At 34.3% G+C, this 27836-nt stretch overlaps 1 protein-coding gene across 1 annotated transcript in view; it reads left to right on the top strand.

Annotated features, from left to right (window-relative positions):
* Window positions 1–27201, top strand: part of TBPL2 (TATA-box binding protein like 2) — a 56074-nt gene extending 28873 nt beyond the window's left edge. Inside the window, exon 7 of the mRNA XM_074285121.1 lies at window positions 27040–27201. Within this exon, the coding sequence (XP_074141222.1) occupies window positions 27040–27116 (77 nt within the window). The 3' untranslated portion in view covers window positions 27117–27201. The remainder of the gene's footprint in view (window positions 1–27039) is intronic.
* The last annotated feature ends 635 nt before the right edge of the window (window positions 27202–27836 follow it).

Here is a 27836-nt window from a genome sequence, read left to right as displayed (position 1 = left end):
AATTTTGTTGTTACTGTGTACGTATTCTTGGTTCTACTCACTTCACTTAGCATCAAATCATTTAAGTCTCTCTAGACTTTTCTGAAATCATCCTGGTGATCATTTCTTAAAGAATAATAATATCTGTAACACATGTAAAATGTATGGTATTGCCTGTCGTCGGGGGGAGGGAATAAGGGAGGGGGGGTAATTTGGAAAAATGAATACAAGGGATAATATTATAAAATATATATATATATATAATAAAAAAAAAAATTAAAAAAAAAAAAAAAAAAAAAAGAATAATAATATCCCATAACACACACACACACATACACACACACACACACACACACACACACACACACACACACACACACACATATATGTTGAATAGTTGAATAAGTCATGGTGTATATATATATATATATATATACACCATGACTTATTCAACTATGACTTATTCAACTATTCCCCAATTTATGAGCATCTACTCAGTTTCCAGTTCCTTGCTAGTACAAAAAGGACTGCTATAAACATTTTTCCACACATGGGTGCTTTTCCCTTCTTTATGATCTCTTTAGGATACAGACCCTGTAAACACACTGCTGGGTCAACCAAATTGCTTTCCAGAATGGTTGGATCAATTCACAACTCCATCATTAGGGTCCTAGGGTCCCAATTTTCCCACATATCCTCTAATATTTATCATTATCTTTCCCTGTCATCTTAGCTAGTCTGAGAGGAATGTAATACAGTTTGAGTTGTCTTAATTTGTATTTCTCTAATCAATAGTGATTTAGAGCATTTTTCATGTGACTAGAAATGGCTTTAATTTCATCTGAAAATTCTTCCATATTCTTAGCCCATTTATCAATTAGAAAATGGCTTGTATTCTTACAAATGAGTCAATTCTCTATATATTTTAGAAATGAGGCCTTTATCAGAACCCTGGAATGTAAATTTTCCCTCAAGTTTTCTCTTTCCTTTTGAATTTTGGCTGCATTGGTTTTGTTGTGTATCCTTATTTTTAAAAACCACGTTGATGAATTTTCTAATGCATCCAATGTATATGGACAAACCCTACTTTCCTTTCTCACTGGCATTGTTTCCCTTTGTGTCTTCCAATTTTCATTTGCTTCATAAGATTCTACCTATCTTTGCTCCAAACCCCTTGAAATCTGCTTTCTAGAATCTAGGATGCATGCTAGACCAAAGCCTGGATTTCCCCTCCCCCTATATCACACAAATTCTAAAAACAGATTGGTCATTTATTTATTTATTTTATTGAGGCAACTGGAGTTGTGACTTTCACACAGTTAGGAAGTGTTAAGTGTCTGAGGTCAGATTTGAACTCGGGTCCTCCTGAATTCAAGGCTGGTGCTCTATCCACTTCACTCCCTAGCTGCCCCTAAATTGGTCATTTATTTCACACACACACACACAAATTCACATGTCTGAGGCCAGATTTGAACTCAGGTTCTCCTGAATTCAAGGCTGGTGCTCTATCCACTTCACTCCCTAGCTGCCCCTAAATTGGTCATTTATTTCACACACACACACACACACACACACACACACACACACACACACACACACACACACACAAACTCACATGGTTTCTATCATTTCACAAGCCTTCTCTTTTCTAGGTTAAAAATCCCCAATTTCTTCTACCTTTTAGCAGGCTGGTGAAACTTATGGATTCTCCCCTTGGAATATGTTTTTAAGTACATAGAAAAAATACACAGGATTAGATTATGAAGGAAATCAATTATACTGAAATAGTTATAATTTTTTTTCTTAAGTCCATGGACTATAGGTTAAGAATTCCTGCTTTTTTGTATTCTTTTTTTAAAATGTAATTACAATTTTAAATCTGGCCTCAGACACTTCACACTTCCTAGCTGTGTTACTCTGACTGAGCAAATCACTTAACCCCAATTGCCTCAGCAGAAAAAAAAAATGCCTATTTTACTCTCTGGTTTTAGGAAATAACCGTAGGTTTTTGTTTTTGTTTTTTATAATTTCTTGAAAGATGCTATCCAGGCTTTACTTTTGATCACAACTTTCCGATAGTCCAATAATTCTTAAATTTTCTCTCCTGGATCTATTTTCTAGGTCAGTTGCTTTTCCAGTGAGATATTTTACATTTTCTTTTGTTTTTTTTCATCCTTTTGATTTTGTTTGACTGATTCTTGATGTCTCCTAAAGTCATCATTAGCTTCCATTTGCCCAATTCTAATTTTTTTAATATGGCTTTTTATTTACCAGATATATGCATGGGTAATTTTACAGCATTGACAATTGCCAAACCTTTTATTCCAATTTTTCCCCTTTCCCCCCACCCCCTCCCTCAGATGGCAGGTTGACCAATACATGTTACATATGTTAAAGTATAAATTAAATACAATATATGTGCAAAAAGAATCAAACTTTGAAACAGTGTACAATTAGCCTGTGGAGAAAATAAAAAATGCAGGTGGACAAAAATAGAGGGATTGGGAATTCTGTGTAGTGGTTCATAGTCATCTCCCAGAGTTCTTTCACTGGGTGTAGCTGGTTCAGTTCATTACTGCTCTATTGGAACTGATTTGGTTCATCTCATTATTGAAGAGACCCACGTCCATCAGACCAATTCTAATTTTTAAGCAATTATTTTCTTCAGTTAACTTTTGTATCTTTTCCATTTGGCTAATTCTACTTTTAAATGACTTATTTTTTTCCAGAGGATTTTCCCCCAATTTGGCCAACCGTATTTTTTTAAGGAATTGTTTTCTTTGCGCTTCCTTTTCTAAGCTCTTGATTCTTTTCTCATCATTCTTTCGTGTTATGGAAGCCACCTGCTAATGGCTGCTAGGGATCTAATTCTGACCAGCAGACTAGTCATGTCATGTGAGAGGACGATAATGATACAAGGAGACAGAGAGGCAGTTGCAATGAAAAGCTCTTAACCTTTCTTTATTCCATTCCCAATACAGAATATGTAAAAGTTTTTAAGTACAGCAAGGTTATTAAATCTAAAAGCATACATTTTTTCACAAGCAACATCTGCATCAGCAAAAATGACCTCCAGACTCTTGTTCTGAATGACAAAGTGGTCAAAGCAGTTCCTGGACTTGGTTAGATAAAGATTACCAAAACATTCATTTACTTTTTCTAGTGAGCTGTGATTCACAGCTGAGAGGGCTGGGGAGCTTTGGAGAATCAAACCTGCTCCTTAAAAGTACAATACCCTTGAACTTTTTTACAGGCTTTCTGGGTTCCACACTTAAGCATGGTCCTCAACACTTTTGTATAACTCTCATTTCTTTTCTCAATTTTTCTTCTACCTCTAATTTTTTAAATACTTTTTGAACTCTCCCAAGAGGACTTTTTGCTCTAGACCAATTGGTCCCTTTGAGGCTTTACATTGCTCAATTTGACAGGATTGTCCTTTTCTGAATTTTGTGTTTTGCTCTTCCCTGTTGCCATAGAAGCATTCTATGGCTAGGGCTTTTTTTTGTTTGTTTGTTTTTTACTTAATTTGCTCATTAACTATTCCTGCAGTACAGGAAAACTATTCCAAGTTTCCTGCACTGTGGGCCAAGAAGCCTGGTCACTAGCTATCTGCACTGAAGTCTCTGGGGCTAGAGGCTTGCCCACTGAATAGGATAGCATATCCAGTCATTCCTGTTATACACTGGGTTCTAGAGCCAAAAGCTTCACAGCTGGCCTGCTATGCTGCTGATCTGTTGGGTCAGAACCACAGAGCCATGTATGCAGTTTTGTGTTCCAGCTAAGAACTTCCTCTGTCTTGCCTAAACACTAACTGCATTGGACTGTGCTCCCATTTTACTTAGATGAACAAATCCTTTCCTTCTTAAGCTGGAAAAGTGTTTTACTCCATCTTCTCATGAATAGTGTTGTTCCAGATTCCTACAGAGACTTGATTTAGCATTTCCGAGGAAATTGAGGAGAGTTCAGACAACTGCCTGGCTTCTCTCTGCCATCTTGGCTCTGCCCTTGAAATGATAGTTTGTTGTTGTTGTTGTTGTTGTTTTACTCTTAACATTTTTACTGACTACTCTTTGTCCTTTTAATTTTTAGCAGTGGTAAAAAAATAATAGAAAAAAATGAGAGTTTGGAAAAAGTACAATAGGTATTTAATAAACATTGCTTGAGTGAAGATTATCAGCTTACAAAATATGCTAACAGTATCCCTTCAGAAAAGTACTCAATGACTTAAGTAATGTAGGTGTCTGATATAGGACAGTGGCTAATCCTATGAATTAGGACAGACAGAGATTGGCAGAAAGTTTTGAGAATTATATTTGACAAAAAATTTTGCCAAACTGGTTATGGAAGATGGGAAGGATATTGAGGTATCAAGGACGAGTACAAGAGTATAAACTGGTATGCTAGAAGACTGGTGGTACAATTTGATAAATGATTGGAAGAAGGATGTGATTTGATGGAATGATAATTCTATTTTGGACCACTGAATTTGAGATATCTTAGGATATTTTCTGATAGCAGATTCAGGATTTGTACTCAGGTTGACTAAATCCAAATACTCTGTCCCATTATACCATAAATGTTTCTAGACCCTGCTCTTCTACTCCTCACCTCCCCTTGATAAGATTTTCTCATCTGTGAAATAGATGGTTGAATTAGATAGATTGAATTAGATTAGATTTCTTCCTTGTAGATGTTGGGCATCGTTGCCCTCCAGGGGGAGCCAAAAACACAATACTATCTGATGTACTATGAGCTTAAAATGAAACATTCTTATGTAATTCAGCTTTGATTTTATATCTAAAGAAAATGTTTAAATAGAGGGTAGAATGGGGAGACTTTTATATTTACAATAATAGGCCAAAACATTTTTAAATATCAATTTTAGGTGTATAATCAAAATTCCTAAAAAGTTTCTAAAATAGAAACTAAACTACGCCTAAGAATTTTAAAAGGTACACTAGCCCTGAAGTCAGGAGGACCTGAGTTCAAATGTGACCTCAGACACCTAACACTTTCTGGCTGTGTGACCCTGGGCAAGTCATTTAACCTCAATTGCCTCAGGGGAAAAAAAAGAAAGAATTTAAAATGTGATTAAAAAAAAATTTTTTTTGTCATTACTTGTACATGTGTTTGTATAGAGTATCCCTAAGGAAAAATACATGCTTGCCTAGAAGCCTGAAAGGGTAGAAGAAATCTGTCAAGTTTTTCTTTTCTTTTTCTGTTTTTTTAATGTAAAGAAAAAATTGTCATCTTGTGGAGCATGAGAGGATTTTAAAATATGTAAACAAAAAAAATTTTTTATTTCAAGAAAGCATTAATAATATAATAATAGAAAGCATTGTATTTAGAACTATCCATTCTTTGCTTCCTTGTAGGTACTCTTTTGTTCTCCATTATGCACTCCCCCCTTTTTTTTATTCTTTGTGTCTATGTATACATGTATGTATACATACATAGACATAAGACATATACATAGTCACAGACACACAAACCTACATATATATGCCTACATACATATATACATAAATACAATACATCTAAAACAATATTAATATGGCTGACAGATAATGTAGATTTTTTCCTTTGACTGAAATTTTTTTTTTTCACTTTGACATTATCTGAGATCAATGATATGTTTCTTTTTTTTTTTTTAGTTTTTCCTCAATCTCTCTCATTTTGGTTTTTTTAAAGTTTTTTTTTAAAAAGTTTCTTTTATTAATTCTTTTTTGAGCAAGTAAGCATTTTAATTACTCTTAGGGGCAGGAGAAGCTTTGGTGGTTGGGAAACCTTCTGTTAAATACTTCAGTTTCTCTACATACTATCTCTCCAAAAAATGCATACCAAGATCCTTTTTCTCCTATGTTTTTTTGGGAGACTTGTAAATTTTATAGTTGTGCAAAAACATAATCCATTAATGATCTGTGATCCTGTGTAATTCTTGTCAGTTTGTTGATAAATGAATGAATAAAGCACTTATTAAATACTTAGTATATGCAAAGCACTATTTTAAATACTGGAAAATACAAATTAAAAGGCAAAAAAGTCCCCTGCTCTCAAGCAGCTTTTTTTTCTTTTTTAAGTTTTTTATTTTCAAAACATATGTGTTAGGATTCTTATAAGGTATAAGATAGTGGAATTGATAGAGACTATAATTATCTAATTTGGCATGGTTTCAGTATGATTGATCTGATCCTACAAGGAGATGTTATGGTCCAGAACTTGAAAACAAGGTACTAAGTAGGAAATTGAGGAGATAGTGATTTAATCCTACAACAAATAATGGTTTTCCTGGTGATATAATGATTGGTGTGTACTCAGTGTACAGCATATAAAACCCACTAGAATCTCTGAGAGGCTGAGATAGATTCATTCCATCATCCACCTTTGTTGTGGCTGGAGGCTCAAGCACAAAATCTTTGGATTTGAAGAACAAGCCCACTAGAAGCCCATTCGGAGGAAGCTAGAGGCAGAAGCTGGCAGAGGCAAAGGTCTAGCGACAGGAGCTCTCGGAACCAAGGAGAGAGATGGGCCCTCTAAGAAAAGCTAACTGGGGCCCCAGGAAAGAGACAAGACTTAAAAGGAAAAACAATAAAAAGATTTGGACTTTAACTCCTGGCTGCATTCAGGGTGATTACACTGCAGTGAAACTAAGGCTGCCTCCAGAAGCCCCCCAAGAAACCTGCTCTCAAAGAACATTATATTTTAAAGAAGAATATTACACATATTCACAGATAATTTTTCAACACTGACTGTTGCATAGCCTTGTGTTTCAGATTTTCTCCTCTTTACCTTATCTCCTCCCCTATTTGGCAAGTAAATCCAATATATGTAAACATATTTATACAATTCTCTTATTGCACAAGAAAAATCAGATCAAAAAGGAAAGAAAACAAAATTCAAGCGAAAAACATCAAGAAGAGTAAAAATGTTATGTGGTGATCCACAGTCCTCTCTCTGGGTATAGATGGCTCTCTTCATCACAAGATCATTGGAATTGGCATCAATCATCTCATTGTTTGGAAAATTGATCACATATAAACATTGATGTTTGCTGTATACAATGATCTCCTGGTTTCTGCTCATTTCACTCAGCATCAGTTGATGTCTCTCCAAGCCCTCTCTGTATTCCTCCTGTTGGTCATTTCTTACAGAACAATTATATTTCATAACATTCATATACCATAATTTACCCAACCATTCTCCAATGATGGGCATCCACTCAGCTTCCAGTTTCTTTCCACTACAAAAAAAGGGGCTGCTATAAAACATTTTTTGCACATAGGATCCCTTTCCCAAGGAGCTTATTTTCTAAACAGAGAGACAGTACATAAAGGTGTTAGCTGTAAGTCAGATGGAAAGTCGGTGATTTTCACAACAGTGAAGTAAGTGGTAATGATATTTTTAAAAAGGCATTTCCACTGATAAAATAATATCAGTTTCTGATTTTTAATCAATTGACAATGCAGTGAGGGCAGGACTAGAAGCAAGGATGGTAGTTTGGAAAATTTTGCAGTTCTAAGACTTCTCTATCCATCTTCCTATTGGTCACAATTAATAACTGTGGTGATGAAAAAGATGGCTCCCTTCTGCACAATGATTTTTTTCTTCTCAATGATAGGTGTAGATATAGACTAAAGCAGCTCTGGTGGTTTTCAGGGTTACTGCTATTCTTAAAGTTTTTGAGTTCAGACATGTCCCTCTTGGGGCAGCTAGGTGGCGCAGTGGATAGAGCACCAGCCTTGAATTCAGGAGGACCTGAGTTCAAATCTAATCTCAGAAACTTAACACTTCCTAGCTGTGTGACTCTGGGCAACTCACTTAACCCCAGCCTAAAAAACAAAACAAAACAAACAACAACAACAAAAAAAAAACAGACATGTCCCCTCTCAAGGTCTGAAGGGGAAAATGGTGGTCAAGCTGATAGTAGTAGCTTGACTTGTGTGATACATGCTGCTTCCTATCTTAATCTACAAGGTGCTTGCCGATTCAGCTAGACTGACTAGACGGCCCTGGGTTTGTATTTGATTGAGAGAGATGGACGATTAAGAATTCTCCATGGAGTGTTTCTTATAGATATTTTGTTAAAAAATACTTGAGAAAGATGTACATGAATTGATGCTGAATGAAGCAAGCAGAAACCAGGAAAAACATTGCATGTAGCAAACAACAAGATTGTGTGTGATGATCAGCTATGATAGATTTTACTTCTTCTTATCGATTCAGTGATCCAAGGGCAATCCCAATAAACTTTGAATGAAAAATGTCATTGGTTTCTAGAGAGAGACCTACAGAGGTTGAATGTGGATCAATTCACACTATTTTTACCTTTTTTTTTTCTTTCTTGAGGTTTTTTCTCTTTTTATGGTGATGTTTCTTTCCCAAACACAACTCATATGGAAATGTAAAAAAAAAAAAAAAAAAAAGTACATGTATAACCTTAAAAATAAATAATTTTTTAAAAAAAAAAAAAAAAAAAAAAAAGATTCTTCATGAAGGATCTACCTAGAAGCCCTCCTCTAGTTCTGATTTCATGGATAGCAATGTAGTGCTTTGTCTATATCCATCTTGTATTTTCTAATTCTCCCTGCAAGTTTTTTGTTCATGTGTTTTTCCAAGTCATGATTGATAACATTCTACATTCAGCTCTCACCCACCAGAAATCTTAAAGTTGTCTTTTGAATCACCCCAATTTTTTTCTTCTTCAGAGACCAAAATGTTGCATGAACGATACCCATATAGCATTACCAAGAAAATGTTTTAAAAGAGAGTTATGGCATAAAGTTCTCTAATACCATTGAAAGTGCTGTCCCAGCATTACTGAATGAATGGAGATAGAGTAACCCAGCTTCCATATATCTACTTAAGCAAACTCTTGAAATATGTACCAGAACAAATAATCAAGAAATCCACTGAGAAAAACTACTATAAGTGGACAACTTCTACTCCAGAAAACTGCAACCCAAAAAAACCCCAACCCAGCTGCTCATAAAACAATAGGAAAAGAAAAACTGGGGGTAAAAAAAAGTGCCAGTGTGGGGCAAAAAAAAAAACCCAAAGGTCCTCCCAGCATGATCAGAGGACTGGCTAGTAAAAAAACGTGTAGCCCTTAGGGCTCTATATTCAGAGGTAAGAGTAAGTGGGCTTCATTAAAAACTAAAGCCGTTAGAGACACAAAGTGGGGACTTCAGAAGCTACCAAGAATGCCAGCCACCAGTATGGCATGGCAACACCCAAATTGGATTTTCCCAGGTGTCCAGGAGCCCCAAAATGCTTAGCACTCTCTTCTAAAATGCTGTAGAATGATCTGAAGAACCAGCACTCTGAACCTCAAATCAAAAACCAAGATCTAACCCTAGAAGAGAAGTCAATGAAATAACCCAGGGTAAGATCAAACAGCAAGAACCACTCCATCCAGAAATCCAACTGGGGTAAACTCTGGCCCTGGCACAAAGCTCTAATTTGAGAACTAAGCCAAAGAATATACATCTTTCTAGAGATTAGTAAACCAAAGAAATGACTGATTAGTAGAATTTGACTCATTACGTGTACAGATTCTATTAGTTTCAATTGAGGAAATGTCTCCACATAGAGGGTGCTATAGGAACTTTGCTTCCAAGAGATATGTGATGATTTCTAAGAGAAATGCTTTGGAGGAACGGTGGAGCATATATATATATATATATATATATATATATATATATATATATATATATATATATATACATATATATGTATATGTATATATATATATATATATAGAGAGAGAGAGAGAGAGAGAGAGAGAGAGAGAGATTTTATAACTTATTCTGATCAGCTAATCAGTTGGTAAAAAGAATGCATTTTGATTGCTTTAGAAGAATCAGAAAAGATTTGTCAACATCAATCATCTCCCCTTTTACTTTAGTGGATCTTGGTGACTTTTTCATATTGTCTTGTGAGAGACCATGATATAAGTAGGAAAACCCTTTTCCCTTCAAGTCATGTGGTCCTGAAAAAGAAGCCTTGGTCCTTGGACTTTTTAATTATTGTTTTCCATTTTAAGGTAGAGAATTAAGTCTTTAAATTTGAGAGTCTCAAAAGGTCAAGAGAGAAAGCCACAAGAATTTAGGAGTTAGAATCCAGAATGGGTGGTATAGCCAACACAGCATCAGTGCCCAAAGGAGCAAAAGATGACCTTTGTAAATGACCAACCTTTGAGACTCAAGTTCATTGGTAACTGGGACAAGAACTCTCTGGCAGGAATACCACATTTGGATGTTAGCTTGGTGAAAGTGATACTATGAAGGAACTAAGCTATTCTTTGAGTCCATTCTTCCAAAAACCAAGGTGGTATAATGCACAAATGCTCTGAAGGTGTTGGGTGAAATATGTATACTTCTATTCTTGGTTTACTATCTTCAAAGTAAATATCCCTTTGTAAAAACTAACTGATGCAAAGTGGTTAAATGGAATTGTGGTGCTAGTGATAGGTTGCTGACAATAACAGGAAACATTGATTAGGGATTCAAGCTAATGAGGAGAGATATCCTGACCCTTCAGGATACCTTTGAAATTTATGAGAAAAAAAAGCAATCTACCCATAGATATCAAGAAATGCCCCAAATCCAACCTACAAAGCGTAACAACTACAAACAGAAACTCAAAGAAAAAAATGGACTTTTCACAAGAACTACATAAATATCTAGAAGAAATAAAGCAAGAAATAAAAAATGAAATAAAAGCTCTTTAGGAAAGAATTTGAAAGAAAACAACCAGCTAAAGGAACTCTGAAAACTTAAATAGGTTAAGGAGAAATCATTGATTCCATTCCAAAATAATATTTGAATAAAACCAAAAGATTGAAAATGACTGAAGAAAATGTAAAATAGTTGATATAAAACATCTCTACATGGAAAATAGATTGAGAGAATTGAATTGTTGGTCTCCTTGAAAACCATTAATTTTTTGAAGGATCTCTGTGAAGACTGAGTTAGCTCCCTGTTGACCCCAGGATCAACCAGAGTCAGGATCAGCAAAAGTCCTTGGTCTTTAGGGGGAGAAGCAAAGGAAATGGATGAAACCACCACAAGCTCTCCAGCTACCAACCTCCCTTCTCCTCATTCACCACCAAAGTGGCTCTGGCTTGTTTTACTTTACCCCCTAATCCCTCCTACAATTATCTGTATACACCAAAAGATCAAGCCAGTACAGAATAGTGGGAAGGGCCATTTTCCAAGCTAGAGTATTGTCCAATAAGTAATTAGCCTTAAGTGAACGGTTATCTGATTCCAGTGCACCTATTCAGAGTTTCAGCCCTTTACAAGCCTCTATTCTATATTTCAATAAAACAAAAATGAAGGCTGACTATAGCTATTAGAACCAGAATGCAAATAAACTAAGCATCTTTACAGTAAGATCAAGGGCAGAACAAAGATGCTCATTATCACTATTACTGTATTTTAGTATATTTTAAATAATAGCTACATCAGTAATACAATAAAAAGAAATTGAAGATAAGCTGAGGTAAAGAGGAAACAAAATGTTCACATTTTGCAGATGATTTGATGGTTTACTTGGAAAAGAGTCCTAGAGTACAAATCAATTGAACAAAATTCAGCAAAACTGCAAGAAGATATAAAACAAATATAAATCATTAGCATTCCTTAATATTCTCACCAAAACTTAAAATAACTACAGATTGTATAAAATATGTAACATTCTATATCTGCAAAGGCATACAGAATTATGTAAATATAACACTGTTGTATTCTGTTTCTGAAGATAAAGCCAAACCTAAATAAGTGGAAAGTTATTGATTGCTTATGATTAGACTTTGCCAATAAAAACAACAATACTACCTAAATTAATTTACTTTTTCAGTGCCATGCCACACTAACAAAGAATTATTTCATAGAAATAGAAAAAAATAACAAAATTAATTTGGGTAATAAAAGGTCAAGAATTTCTTTTTGGGAGCTATTTATTTTTCCAAGTTTTTTACATTTTTATTTAAAGTTTAAATTCTAAATATCTCTTCTTCCCTCTCCCTGAGATGGTAAGCATGTGCAAATATGTAAAACATCTCCATTTTAGTCATTTAGTATGAAAAGGAAGAAAATGAAAGAAAGTGAAAAATGGTATACTTCAATCTGTATTCAATCAATATCAGTTCTTTCTCTGGAGACAGATATTATACTTCATCTTTAGCCCTTTGACATTGTCTTAGATTGTTGTATTGATGAGAATAGCTAAGTAATTCACAGTTCTGCATTATACATATATATATATTTACACACACACACACACACACATATATATATATATTTTTATAATATTATCCCTTGTATTCATTTTTCCAAATTACCCCCCCTCCCTCTATTCCCTCCCCCCGATGACAGGCAATCCCATACATTTTACATGTGTTACAATATAGTTTAGGTACAATACATGTGTGTGAATATCATTTTCTTGTTGCACAATAAACATTAGAATCCGAAGGTACATGCCACCTGGGCAGACAGATATTAGTGCTAACAATTTACATTCCCCTCCCAGTGTTTCTTCTCTGGGTGTAGCTACCTCTGTCCATCATTGATCAACTGGAAGTGAGTTTATCCCTTTGATTTCTAATTCTTAGCTACCACAAAAAGATCTGTTACAAATGTTTTTGTACAAAGAGGCTCTTTTACATTGTGGGGATATCTTTGGGATATAGATGTAACAGTGCTATTGCTGGATGGGTATAGTTTCATAGTTCTTTGGGCATAGTCTACAATTGCTTCCTAGAATGGTTCGATCAGTTCACGACACCACCAACAATGCGTTAGTCTCCCAGTTTTCCCACATCCCCTTCAAAATCCAACATTTTTTGTGTGTGATATTAGCCATTCTGATAAGTGTGAGATGGTACCTTAGTATTCTTTTAATTTAAATTTCTCTGATCAATCGTGATTTAGAGCATTTTTACATGAATACAAATAGGTTTGATTTCTTAGAAAATGCTTGTTCATGTCTCTTAACCATTTATCAATTGGGGAATGACTTGTATTTTTACAAATTTGTTTCAGTTCTATGTGAAAAATGGAGCCTTTATCAGAGATACTTGTTTCAATTTTTTTCTCAATTTTCCACTTTCCTTATAATTTTGGTTGCATTAGTTTTGTTTGTGACAAAAAAGACTTAAGCTTATTTAATCAAAATTATTTATTTTATATTTTATAATGTTCTCTCTCTCTTCTTTGGTCCTAAATTCTACTCAGTGCTCTCTTGTTTTGCTTAAGGTTAGGGTAAATCATGTACCCATTTTAACCTTATCTTGGTAAACAATCTTGGTCTATATCTAGTTTTTGTCATACTGTTTTCCAGTTTTCCCAGCAGTTTTTGTGAAATAATGATTTTTTGTCTCAAAAGCTTTATCATATACTACAGAGGTTTATCATATATTAGATTACTATGGTCATTTATTATAATGTAATTTGTACCTAATCTATTCCACTGAGCTACCATTCTAGTTCTAACTTTATCAGAGGTCTGGAAAAATGATTATAGTAATCTACTGTTTGATGAACCCAAAGATCCTAGGTTTGGGGACAATAACTTGCTATAAAACAAAAATTGCTGGGGAAAGTGGATAACAGTTTGGCAGACATTATATATAGCTCATTCTCTCACATCGAATATCAAGATAAGATAAAAATGGGTGATATGATATGAGCAGATTTGGGGATTATAGAATATTTTACCCATCAGATCTATGGATAAGGGAAGGATTTATATCCAAACAAGAGCACATTATGGAATAGAAAAATGAAAAGAACTTACCAACTACCTTCTGAGAGAATTCCCAAAAGAAAAACTACCACCATGTATCACTTCCCCCAATCTAGAACTTTTACATCAAATTTTAATATATTGTAAGCATCCAAAAAGAAATAGTATTAAGTAACCACAGTTAGGATCATATAAGATCTGAAAGCTTCTACTACAAATGAGAGATATTGGAATACAGTATTCCAAAAGATTAAAGATATGAGTTTATAATCAAGAACAATACATCTTACAAAGCTGAATATAATCCTATAAGGGGAGAAATAGATCTTTAGTGGAATAAAGGGCTTTTAAATATTTCTGATGAAAAGATTAAAGCTGAGTAGGAACTTTGGGATGCAAAATAAAGAGACATAGAAAGGTAAATTTATTAGAGAAATTAGAAGGAGCTATTCTAATAGAGGAAGAAGAAACCCTGATTTCCTCAAAGATATGTAGAAATTTTAAAAAGAAAAACAGAGGATTGGTTCTCTTCTGAGAGTTTAAAGAGGTATTTGTATACAAGACCTTTAACACAATAATGTGTTTATGTGGGAAGGAGGAAGAAGGAGGATAAAATGTTATTTCTCTTCATTGAGTTGCATGAAAAGAATATGGAAAAAAGGGGAGAATTGGGCAACACAGTAATCTCACTCATCTAAAATGAATACAGGAAGATTCAGTGTGCATGGGATGGGGTGAGGCAGAGAGGGAGGGAGTCAGTAAGTGAGTGAGTGTTTGGTATCAAAATATAGCAAACTCAACAGGGATATACACTGATAAAGAGAGGAGTTAACAGAGAAGGTAATACTGGAGAGTAAATACAAGCAAAATAAGCTTCCTTCCTGAAGCAGAGATTGAAGATTAAGAACAAGAAGAGGAGGAGGCCCAAGAGAATAATTTACACAGGGACAACATTGTAAAGAAAAATAACTTTGAAGGACTTAAAAGAAAAACTTAAAAGAAGGACTACATTGATCAGTAGTCATCATTTTTTTCAGAGGACCTATAGTGAAGTATATAATCCACTCCTGACAGGTGACAAGGAACAGAGACATACATTTTGTAGACCTGGCCATTGGATCTGTTTTTGCTTGACTATTCTTATTTACTAGAAATTTTTTTTCTCTTTCTCTGTTTTAACTAAGGAAGGAGAAGGAGGAGGTTCAGTTAGAGGGAAAGTAGTGTTAACAATACTGATTTTAATCAAAATCATCAACCTATTTTCAATTCACAGAAGAGAACAAAGTATGGACAAGTAGGAAAACAACATGGGATTTATTATAAACTTTTTTTTAAAGTAACTATTATAAAATGCTGATTCATGGTTTCTTATATAATTTATGTTCTGCTATACATATATATGAAAATCCTTGTTTTTAATGTGTTGAGTTCAGAATTATTTTTTTTAATTATATACAAGTTTTTAAATTCGATCTGTCATACTGTCTTTGTCCTCTTAAATTCTGGGCACAGCTTTATAGTGCCTATCTAAAATATATGAATTGATCAACTAATTAAGTGGGTTGCCCAACCAAATACACATAATCTGAATGATAGGCATTCTTTTTTAGAATTCTTATTAATCTCTTCTGTTCTCTCTATACTACTTCCATTTAACAAATGTATAAGAGAGGGAAAAGAAAAATCCTAAAAACAAAGCCCCTCAATACTTACCTGCATAGTCTGGAAAAAAACAAATTCTTACATTGGCCATGTCCAAAAATAGATTTCTCTTTTTAGATTTTAAGTTAATCATTTAAGTATGTCATGTTTCTTCTTTCTCTTTTTGGATTAATGGTTTATCAGTACACTGATCAGAGTTCTAAAGCCTTTCAAAGTTGTTTTTCTCTATTATGTAATCATTGAATTTTTTTTAATAAGTTGTCTTCATTTTACTCTGTATCATTTCATAAAAGTCTTCCTAGTTTCTTCTATAACTATCAGTTTCATCTTTTTTTTTTTTTTCAATAATGTTCTATGACATTCTTATACATTTTGGTTCAGGTTCCAATAAGACAACAAACACTCCTTTAGTTTCCAGATCCTATTTCTTTGGTTACTTTGAAGGCACAGGATTACTAGCTTAGTAAAAAGAAATTCACAGTTTAGTAACTTTGGGAGCATAATTCCTAATTGCTTTCCAGAACAGTTTGACCAATTTGCAGCTTCACCAATAATGCATTATTATACCTCTTTTTTTCTTAGTTCTTCCAATATTTGTTATTTTCCTTTTTTGTAATCTTTGCCAATCTGATGGATATGAAATAGGACTTATGTGGCTTTAATTTGCATTTCTATCCTAGTATTTTAAAGCATTTTCTCACATTGTTATTGATAACCTAGATTTCTTCATTTGAAAACTGCATGTTTTAAGTGTGAACTTCTTTTTTGGAGAAGATGAGGGGAAATTGGATGCATTGTTGGTGGAGTTGTGAACTGATCCAATCATTTAAAGTTGTGCATACACACCCTTTGAACCAGAAATAGCACCATATAGACACTAGATCTATATCCCAAAGAGATAATAAAAAAGAGAAATAGACCACATATACAAGAAATATTTATAGCAGCTCTTTTTATGGTGGCAAAAAAATTGGAAATTGTGGGAATGCCCATCAGTTGGGGAAAGGATGAACAAGTTTTGGCATATTGATTGTGCTATAAGAAATGATGAACAAACAGATTTCAAAAAACCTGGAAAGACTTCCATAAATCAATGCTTAGTGAAATGAGCAGAACCAGGAGAACATTGTATACTGAAATAACAACATTGTTGTGATGATCAACTATGATAGATTTGGCTCCTTTTAGCAATATAATGATCCAAGACAATTCTAAAAAACTCATGATGAAAAATATTAACCATATATAGAGAAAGAACTATGGAATCAGAATGAAGATCAAAGCATACCATTTTCACTTTTTTTTTTTCCTTTCTCGTGATTTTTCCCATTCTGATTCTTCTTTTACAAAACAATTAATGTGGAAATATGTTTAACATAATTATGCATGTATAACCTCTATCAGATTGCTTGCCATCTTGGGGAGGGGTCAAAGCAGAGAAGGAGAAAAACTTGGGACCCCAAATCTCACAAAAATGAATGTTGAAAACTATCTTTTCATGTAATTGGCAAGAGGGGGGAAGGGAAATACTATTAAGTACCAAAAACAAAAAAAGAAAACTGCCTGATCATATCCTTTGACCATTTATCTATTAAGGAATAAGTTCTTTATATATGTCTTAGTTATGAGGCCTTTGAATCTATTACATGAGAAATTTGCCACAAAACTCCCCCCCCAGTTTTCTATTTTGCCTTTCACTACATTATATTTGTACAAAATTTTACATTTTATGTAATTGACACATAATTGACACAATCCATTTATCCTTGAGCAACCTTTTTTTTGTAAATCATTTGTTTGGTCATAAACTCTTCCAATTTCTTCCTCTCTTATTTGTTTATTGTTTATTTCCTCTAATTTATGGTGTAATACTTTATATCTAGTCTGGGTATCTGTTTAGAATTTATTTCAATGTATTGTGTGAGTTATTGATCTAACTTGACTTTTTGCCAGACTCTAATTTTCCAGCAGTTTTTGTTCAATAGTAAGCCCTCCCTTAGTAACTTTGAATTTATCAACAGTATGTTACTATGTTTCTTTGATTCTATCTGTTATATCTCTCTCTAATATATTTAATTGACTTCTCCCTCACTCTTTTTCTCTCTCAAAACTGAATGATTACTGTTTTGTAGTATAGTTTGAGATCTACATTCCCATTTCTTTTCATTATTGCCCTTAAGGTTCTTGACCTTTACTTTTTCCATATGAATTTTGTTATTATTTTTCTGTCTCTATAAAATATAATTTCAAGGGTTTGAATAATACAGCATTGAATAAGAAAATAAATTTGGCTAGCAGCATCATTTTTAATATATTGTCTCTAATTAACCACGACCAATTTGTTTTTCCAATCATCTAGGTTTGACTTTATTACACAAAGGAGATATTATACTTGGATTCATAGTCTCTGTGTAAATCATGGCAAATAGAATGCCATATATTTTCAAGCTTCTGTATTTATTTTTGCATAGAATTTCTCTTCCTAGCTCTTTTGATTTATGAGGATTTATTTTATATTCCACAACTTTACTGGTTATTAATTATTTAAATTAATTTTAATTGACTAGCTAGAATTCTCTATGCCATCATATCCTTTGGAGTTTCTTGGAGTTTCTTGTGTACATTGTTAATGCTACATTCAAAATGTCTCTGCAACCTGGATATATGAACTTCTTGGAATTGTCAAAGTGTGTGACAGTTGGGGCAGCTAGTTGATGTGGTGGATAGAACACTAGCACTGAATCAGGAAAATCTGAGTTCAAATCTGGCCTCAGACACTTAACAGTTCTTAGCTGTGGGACCCTGGGCAAGTCACTTAACCCCAATTGCCTCAGCCAAAAAGAAAGTGTGTGACAGAGTAAGTAGCTCTTTCTGAGAAGAGAATTTGGGAAGAGAGTAGTTTTTTAGAGAAAGGAGCAGAAGCAGTGCACAAGCAGTCTTTAGTTTGGAGACACTGAGATGCACTAGGAGGTATTTTCAATAGAAATAAAAGCTAAAGTACTGCCTCGCAGCAGAGAGCTCACCGTTTATATGCCCTAGGAAGCAGGTGTTCTTGAGGATCGTAATCAAGTCTGATTGGTTAACATCAAATGAGAGAGTGATTATTAAAATAAGAGGGTGGACTGTCTAAAAAAGAGAGTTTTGAGATATGTGACACTGCCTACCCAAATCTTTGTCAAAAAGACTTTTTGAGTTCTATGTCTAACAAAAGGGAGAATCCACATTTTCCCAGACCTATATGACTAAACACTATGAGCAGGAATCCACCCATTTATCTAAACTTAGAATTTCTTTTTCTGTCTTTGATTAGATCTTAGCCATCCTGGCTGAATGAATCTTTGACAAAGATTGCCTATACCAGTTGATTTCTGACTGAAGAAACAGAAAGAGGGAAAAACCTTGGTCCTGATTCAATCTTTGTTTTTGCAAGAAGTAAGAGTGATAAATAAAATAATTTAAAAAAAAAAAAAAGAAAGAAAGAAAGAGTGAGCTAGTGAATGGTTAGACTTGGTACAAAGAAAAAGTCAGGTATGTCCCTACTGTTTAAAATAGCTATCATTTTAAACTTACGTTGGTGACTCAGCTATACTAGAGAGAATCTTGTGATTTTGATTATTAATACTTTTGTTTATGCTTCCCAAAAGCAGAATTTAAACTGGATCCAGGATTTGTCTTCTGCCACTCAGGCTAACACTGTTAAGCCAAGTAGCCATGGTGATTTGCTGTAGGGGACTGGCTATGAATGAGCAATGTTGTCTTCTTTCCATTGTTTTCTCCTTCAACATACTTAGTAGAATAAGGATATTGACTGAGGAGTAGTTTTGTCAAGTGAGAGAACAAGTCATGGGTAGTCTGAGAAGAGTGACTGTGCTCCAAATTCCAAAGGCCAAAGAAAGGATCAGATACTTCTCCTTTTTACATTCTATCTTTGCATTCCAGGATTTTACAGACAACACTCCAAGTGTTTTTGTTTTGGTTTGGTTTGGGTTTTTTTGGGGGGGTTGTTTGTTTTTCAGATATTACAGTCATGTGTGACTCTTCATACTCTCCTTTTTTTGGGAGGGAGGCAGTTCTTGGCAAAGATACTGGAATGTTTTAACATTTCCTTCTTCAGTTCTTTTAGCATATAAGGAAACTGAAGAAGCAGGGTTAACTGATTTGCTATATTAGCCTAATTTTTAAAAATTATAGATCTTTTTGAGAAAGTCCTGTAGTATTCTGGAGCTTTTAAAAATTAGCATAGTTACTATTATAAGTCCTGAAAACATGAGCATCTAGAAGGCCACCCTATAATTAGGGAATCTTTTTCTACTTGGATTTAACTTGTTGGAAGAGAAAGAATGCTTGATTAGTTGAGTTTGAATCTTGACTCTAACTTGTGTGAGATCCTGAGGAAGGGCTGAGAGGAAGAAAATAAGCAGTGCTAGGCATTATGCCAACTGTTTTACATATATTATTTCATTTGAATCTTCCAACAACCCTGGGAAATGGGTACTATTTATTATCTACATTTTACAATTGAAAAATCTAAAGCTGAAAAATGTAAAGTGATTTGCCATGATCACAGAGCTAGTAAGTGTCTGATGCTAGATTTGAATTCAGGTCTTCCTAACAACAGGTTTATTCACTGTGCCACCTCATTGCAATCTGAGCTTCAGATTTCTTGTCTATAAAATGAAAGTTGGACTAAATTGCCTCCAAGGTTGTTTTTGTTTATGGTTTCCAAAAGCAGAATTTAAACGAACCAGGATCTGTCTTCTGCCATTCAGGCTAACACTATAAGCCAGATAGCCAAAGTGATTTGCTGAGGGGGACTGGGTATGAGTGAGCCATTGTTTTCTCTTTGAACATGCTTAGTAAGATGCTCCTATGACTTTGTGGGACATACTGCTTGACAGTAACAAACATTTTTAGAAAGTTTATGTGTCTTTATATCATGATTCATTTGATATCAAAAAAGTTGAACAAAATTATCTTTTTGGTTGCAACTTTCAAGAAATGTTCTCAGTGTGTATATGGATGAATGGCATAATGCCTTTACAACTGCTTTTTTTAACAGTGCTTTTTTAAAATCAACAATATTAGGATTTTCTATTCTGGACTTTTTTTAAGATTTTAAAATAGTGTATTATTATGTTGCACAACTAATCATGGTTGTCATTCCTCTCTCACCCTGAGAAAAATATCAGATTGTCCCCTCTCTTGCAGAGAAAGGGAGATTAAATGGATACAGAGGGGAGGAAAGGGGGAAAAAGTCATTAGCTCTGATCTGGGAGTCCTGACTTGTTCAGACAATGTGAGGCCTCCCCAATTCTCTTGTGCATTGACTATTCATGCAGTGCTGGTCCTGAAATGCTGATATCTGTTCTCTATGGCAGCTGCCTGTTCCAGTAGCTTTCCCAGCTCTGCATGGCTCCTTTGCTACCATGGTCCACTGTGTCTATCATTCCTTCTTTCCATATGCTGACTGGCTCTTCCTCCAGACACTGCCTGGAGTTAATATGCTTCCCTAATTCTGTGTGCTTACCTGAAGCTAATGGTTCTTGTCTCACAAGGCTTTCTGCTGCTGCTTATTCCTTAAAAGAGAAGGGTCTACTTTGTCATTCATGACTGGGCTCCATTAGACATAGGGTAAGAGAAGGGCAGTATAAAACAGGTACCATTTTACATTGTTGTTCAGTTATGTCTGATTCTTTGTGGCTCCTGGACCATAATGCACCGATTCTGTCGATGGGCCTTTCTTGGCAAACATCCTGGAGTAGAAGTTTGCCATTTCTTTCTCCAGTGGATGAAGACAGACATGGTAAGTGACTTACCCTGACATAAAGTGTCTGAGGCTGGATTTGAACTCAAGGCCCAACACTTTCTCCACTGAGCCATTTCTCCTGTTTTATGTAGGCTGCATTAATTCCCTTAAAAGGGAAGATAAAGCAGATCTTGAAATTATCATTTGTCTGATTTTCTTGCAAGGGAGGGGGGGAGGAATCCAAATTTTGGGTACTCAGTATTGAAAGTTTCATAGTTACCACTGACTTGGGGGAGAGGGGAAGAAATGCCTTCCTGACTTAGTGTGACAGTTCATGAATGTGGAAGCAGAAGGAAGTAAACTGCATTTTATCTGATTATCTTTTTTCATCATGAGTAAAGTTGGTTTTATTCCATTTTGTGACTAGACTACTTCATATATTCCCTTGGACTAACCTAAGCAAGGCCTGACCCAGAATAGCTCTTTTGTCTCTCTGTATAAGAATCTGACATATCCAGAACGGAAAGCCATTTATTACTTAGCAAGCAATACAGGGCATTTTGAAGTACTGGCATAGTATACCGATATATTTTATTTCTATCCCTTCATAAAACCCTATAATCCTCACTAGCAATTATCCCACATTTCTCTTCCCCTTCTCAGCTAAATTTCTTGAAAAAATTATCTAAATTTGGTACTAATAGTTTGTCCCTATTTTCTATGAAATTATCCAATCTGGCTTCTGACCTCATTTTTCAGTGGAATCTCCTCTTCAAGGTTACCAGGGCTATCACAGTTATCATATCTTGATAGCCTTTTCTCAAGCCAATTTTGCATGACCTCTGCAGCATTTGACATTATTATATCTTTTATCCTCCTGAATAGTTTTTGCTCTCTAGGTTTTTGTGCCACTAGTCTCACATGGTTGCAGTGACTTGAAGACAGGTGCTAAGATATTGAATATAGTAAAATGTGTAACATCCAGATTATTTTGTATGAAAGGAGAAGGCTAGCAAAGCAGCAGAATTTGGATTTATATTTTAAGCCCATACAGATGACACAAGAGGATAAAATAGAAACTGCCTGGTTCAACATTTTATTCTTTATCTTCAAGCCACTGTAACTATTCTTCAATAATCCCTAAAATTCCTACAAGGCTCAGTTTAGCTGAGTGCAACTTTCTGTGTTCTAGCTTTTCCATGCAGGGGAAATAATACATAAGCAAACATGAAATTGGTGTTGTGGTCAGATTGTTCCTTAATAGATCAATCACATTTAAACAAATTTGAATTATCAAAACAAATGTGGCAGAATAACTTGCTTTTCTATAAAAGTATTTAAAAATGCATCTGAGTGGAACAGCGGCTAGAGCAGTGTGTCTGGAATCAGAAAGAACTGAGTTCAAATCCAGCTTTAGGCACTTACTAGCTGTGTGACCCTCAGCAAATTAATTAATCTCTGTATGCTTCAGTTTCCTCAGATATAAAATGGGAGTAACAATAACATCTAGCTCACATGATAATTTGGGGGGGTTGTTTAGGCATTTGAGGTTATGTGACTTTCCCAAGGTCACACAGCTAGGAAGTATTAAGTATCTGAGGTCACATTTGAACTCAGGTCCTCCTGACTTTAGGGCTGATGCTCTATCCACTGTGCCACCTAGCTGCTCCTTCACATGATATTTGTGAAGATCAAATTAGATAATATTTGTTAAATGTTTATTACAGAGCTTGCCACTTAGTAGGCATTTATAAAGGCTTCTACCTTCCTTGATCATTACATACTGACTGGAATTCTGTAATGATATTATTGAATAGTAGTTCTTTTACATGATTTCTGAGAGGGTATTATTCTATGACAATTCTTGAAAAGATCAGGAATCAGTACTGTGGATTCTGTGTTCTTTATCTGAAACCTATCCCCCATCCCACTATTGCTATAAAAACACTTTTATCTACCAATTGAGTTTCTACCTCCACTAGTTCTTCTATTTTTAGGTACCAGAGAGTCACCAAATCAACTATTTGCTGAATTTATTTCTGAGTTAAAGAAACCAGTGATCTGAGCCCATTTTCTGCCACCTCTTGTATTTATCTTTTTATAAGCCTTGACACAAACTACATGGTTAAAATATACAAATATTGAATTCTAGCTTACTGCTTAAATTGTGTTACTAGTATCTCAAATAAACCAATGTAAGTACTTGTTAGAACTATTCTCTGGATTTAACCACATTGGAGACCACGTATCTGCTTTGCTGTCATCACACACAACTTTCTTACCAAACTCCAGGCTCTCTTATGTAGCCCATGTATGTGTGGCCTTTGTCAATTAGTATATGAAGCCCTAATGCTTTCATAGCCTGCATTTTAAACACCTTTTAACACCTTCCAAGAGGAATGGCTGTGCCCATTAGGTCATCTCCAAGATGATCTACCTTAACTCCCTGCAGCAGTGTCTAACTGATCCATGGACCTCAATGGCCTATCCTTATGGACATCCCCACAAAAAAAATCTTTCTATTTCCTCAGCATATTCTTAGGTGCCTCTTTATGAAAGATCAGTTTTTATTTAATCAGAATGCTGGACATAGGGGTTGGCAATGTTTTTTTAAGTCCTTAGATTTGGTAGCTCAATGAATAGGGTTCTGGATCTGGATCAGGAAAACCTGAGTTCACATATGACTTCAGATATTAACTATGTATCCCTGAGAAAGTCTCTTTTTTACTTTTGTTTGCCTCAGTTTTCTTTTATGTAAAATGGGGATAATAGAAGCACTTACCTTGCAAGATTGTTGTGAGAATCAAATGAGAAAATATTTGTAAAAAGTGCTTAGCATGTTGCCTGGAACATAATAAGCATTATATAAATGCTTCTTCCTTTCCCCCTTCCTTGCATATAAGCAATAGTTATAGCAACAGTAAGATGTCACACTGACAGTTTGAAACATCAAATAACACTATAAGAACTATATCTTAGATCCCAGTAGCTGCTCCTATCTTTCTCCTATCTTGAAATAAAAGTAAATACCTCCTACTGAAAGGTAGAGTAGTTAGGGACTTCATACAGATATTAGCAATTTTTCTATCATCAAACTGGGTAACTTTTGCAAATTTCAAATACTGGATTTTCAGCATACTCTGTTTTGTGTATTCCGCATCATTAGCTGATTCTCTGAGGTTTTTTCTAGCAATTACAACACACACACACACACACACACACCCTTTCCTACTTTCTAGCTTCCTGCAGTTGGGAGTTGTGGAATTGATTTTTCCTTTTCTCTCATAATCTCTTTGTAGATCCAGGTTCAAGATGAAAACCAATCTATTTTATGATCATAAGTTCAGCACATTAATAACCATTAATAGTATGGGGAAGATGATAGAAGAGGGAAGTACTGGTGAGGAATTGGAAAAATAAAAGGTAATTTAGCTAATGTCAAAAAGTGCTTAGTAAATAAAACTAAATGACTCAGTAGATATGTTAAGATTCAAAAAAGAAACTTAAAAAAGGTTGGGGTAATAGACTGTTGTCACGAGGTGTCTCAAAAAAATTTGAAGGTTTGAACCTATCTCCAAGTCAAGGGACAAAGGTTATTGTAATTGTAACATCAATTGAAAGTTCCAAAAGAATTTAACAAAGGACCAAGAGCAAGCAAGAAGATAGATTTATAAGACAAGGTTAGACCACAGCTTACAGGTAGTTTGAGAGGTAGTCTATTTACTATTGTTTCAGGAACTTGGTTATCACTGACCAAAAGATTATCTATCTGACTGTCAGCAATGTTTGTAGGACTGTTCTAAGGCCAGAAGACTTTAGAATCATTGACAGACAGATTGTTAAAACAATAGCACTCTAAGGTCAGAGGGTTTCAGGATCACTAATATATCTTCCTTAAAGTCTAAGGGAAGAAATATTATTATATTCCTAGACCAGAAGACGTTTACAATCATTGATGGACAGATTGTTAAAATGATAGAATAGTCATGGGACCTTAAAATTATTGCCATATTTCCCCCAGAAGTTGTACCCTGTCAGATAGAGTGTCAGTCCTGGAGTCAGGAATGCTCACCTTCTGAATTAAAATCTGGCCTCAAATTCTAGCTGTGTAACCTTGGAGAATTCACTTAACCCTGTTTGCCTCAGTTTCCTCACCTGTAAAGTGAGCTGGGAAAGAAATTACAAACTGCTCCAGTATTTTTGCCAAGAAAATCCCAAATGAAGTTATAAAGAGTTGGACATGACTGAAAAACAACTAAACAAACCAAAAAATGTAATTCAGTGTGACTATATAATACCATATAAAGCAGCATCACAAACTTGTGGGATAGATATCACCTCTCCAGAATTATTCATTATATAAAATGTTCTGTGACTAGTCCATTATTTCTGTACTATTCTCTAGACATTAAAAAAAATTTACATTGAATCTTAATTTCTGATGATATTTGTTGTAATTAAAATTTTCCTGAAGGGGTTCCCCATGGTAGAATGGAGGGGACTGTATATCTCTATATACATATATATTCACAAATACTTTCATGCACATTTATGTAATACTGAACTATATTTGTTTGCCCTTTGTTTCTCTGAAAATGGATAATATCCTTCACAAATCCTCATCTTTCTATATTTTTCTGATTTTACCAACTCACCATTTCCTACAACAGCAATATTCCAACCTTACACTATCAAGTTATTTTAAATAGTCAAAAACAATACTGGTAAATATGGCTGACATATAATATAATTTACTTATGTTTTCTCTTTTGATTAAATATAGTTTAGCTTTAACTTTGATAGCAATAATTACTATTACTGCCTCTTTTTGTACTAAATTCTACTCCTGATCATTATTATTATGTTTGCATGTATCTCTTATTTCCTATCCATATTGATAGGAATCTTCTGCTTTACTTCTACCTGGGACCTTGACTTACCTCCAAGGATCCCTCTCATATCCTTTCCCCTCACCCTTTCCCTCCTTCTTTATCCCATTCTACTTTCGTAATTATAAATAAGAAAAATAAATCAGACTATGATATGCAGTATTTGCTGATTTCTCAGTTATAAATGCTTTTAATTGCCTCTCTTAATTCAGTATGGGTTGACTTCAACACACCATGGTGTGTATATCTTCCTCTAATAGTGTATTCAGTGTATGTATATATATATATATATATATACATATAGATAGATAGATAGATAGATAGATAGATAGATAGATTCTTCCCATTGTTTTTGTTGTATTTGTGGGAGAGTACAACCGTAGTTTGTGGAGAGAATGTTTTGTTAATACTGTATATTTTATGCCATCTTATCTTTGCCTTTGCTACAAGCAAATTGTGTCAATATACAAGTGAATATACAGGAAGGAATATGTAAGCTATTGTTACCCATAGAATGCCTTGAACCTAGAGTGGACATATATGGGACCCAATGTATATATATAAATTATGGAGATAAGATAGGGAAGAAAAATGCATAGCATTGATTTCAGGGAATTTTTTTTTTTTTTTGCAGTAATGTCCAAAAGTAGGGAAGTAGTAGGCTTATCTTCACTAATGTTTCTTAAGCAAAGACTATATAACAATTTGCGTGAATGTTTTAAATAGAGTCTCTTTGTAGTGTAGACTGGACTCATTGACCACTGATATCTCTTCTAACTGGTATCCTATGAACTAAAATAGTCGTGTCCTCTCAACTTTATACTGCACATATAGCCATGTTATTTTCCTACTATAAGACAACTAAAGAGAAGATAGCCATAGTATTTAGGCTATTTAACTGGTAATAATATTGAAGTTTGAGTCACAAGAGCTGTGACTTTGGTTTTTAAAATAGAATCTGTTCTATCTTAAAAACTATACATTATTAACTTTGTTTTTTTTTTTTTTTTGCAGGTGCCAAAGAACGTTCTGAAATCTATGAAGCATTTGAAAACATCTATCCCATTTTAAAGAGTTTTAAAAAAGCCTAAATATAATTATTAAGAACCCTTAGAAGAATATTAGTTTGTATATGCACAAAAGCAATCCACTAAAATCAAATTTTTCTATTATTAAAACCAGCATAAAACTGAATCAGTTTGCTAGTTTATGTGTTCACAATGTAATCTTAAGACTTTAAATGTTACATTAAAGTATGCTGCTATCTCAAAAGCATCTTTTTTGAAATCTAAACCTTTCTTTTCTGAAATCTAAACCTTTCCATCTTTTTTCTAATAAATTTGTTGAAAGTACTTAAATAATGAAAAAATAACTTTTTGATGACATTAGAATATTATTTTTGTATTTTATTTTTGAACCTGGAAATATACATTTACTTTTGAAATAAAATGTATTAGAGATAGCATAGAATTTTTGAGAGGTACAAACTGTATTTAAAAAATCAATATGGTTGTCTTTTTGCTGAATTTGTAATATACTATAAAAATAAACATAATACAAAAATGAGATTTGTAACAATGTGTGTAGGGAATGTATGGGTGGTTTTTGTTTTTATTTTTTTGCTCATATAAGTTGTATGTCCACCTGAGTCTGTCTCAATGTGGATCACAGGAAGGTAGGATTTCTCTATTCTCCTTTTAAATCCAGTAAAATTACATAATTTTTGGTTTCCAAGTAGAAGTAGCACAATGCAGCCTTTAGTCACTAGAATTTTTCACTCAGATATTCTACCAAGACTAGCCAATACTTGG

Source organism: Sminthopsis crassicaudata, chromosome 2 (assembly GCF_048593235.1).
Source record: "Sminthopsis crassicaudata isolate SCR6 chromosome 2, ASM4859323v1, whole genome shotgun sequence".
Taxonomy (NCBI): domain Eukaryota; kingdom Metazoa; phylum Chordata; class Mammalia; order Dasyuromorphia; family Dasyuridae; genus Sminthopsis; species Sminthopsis crassicaudata.
This window is presented reverse-complemented; position numbering and strand designations above follow the sequence as displayed.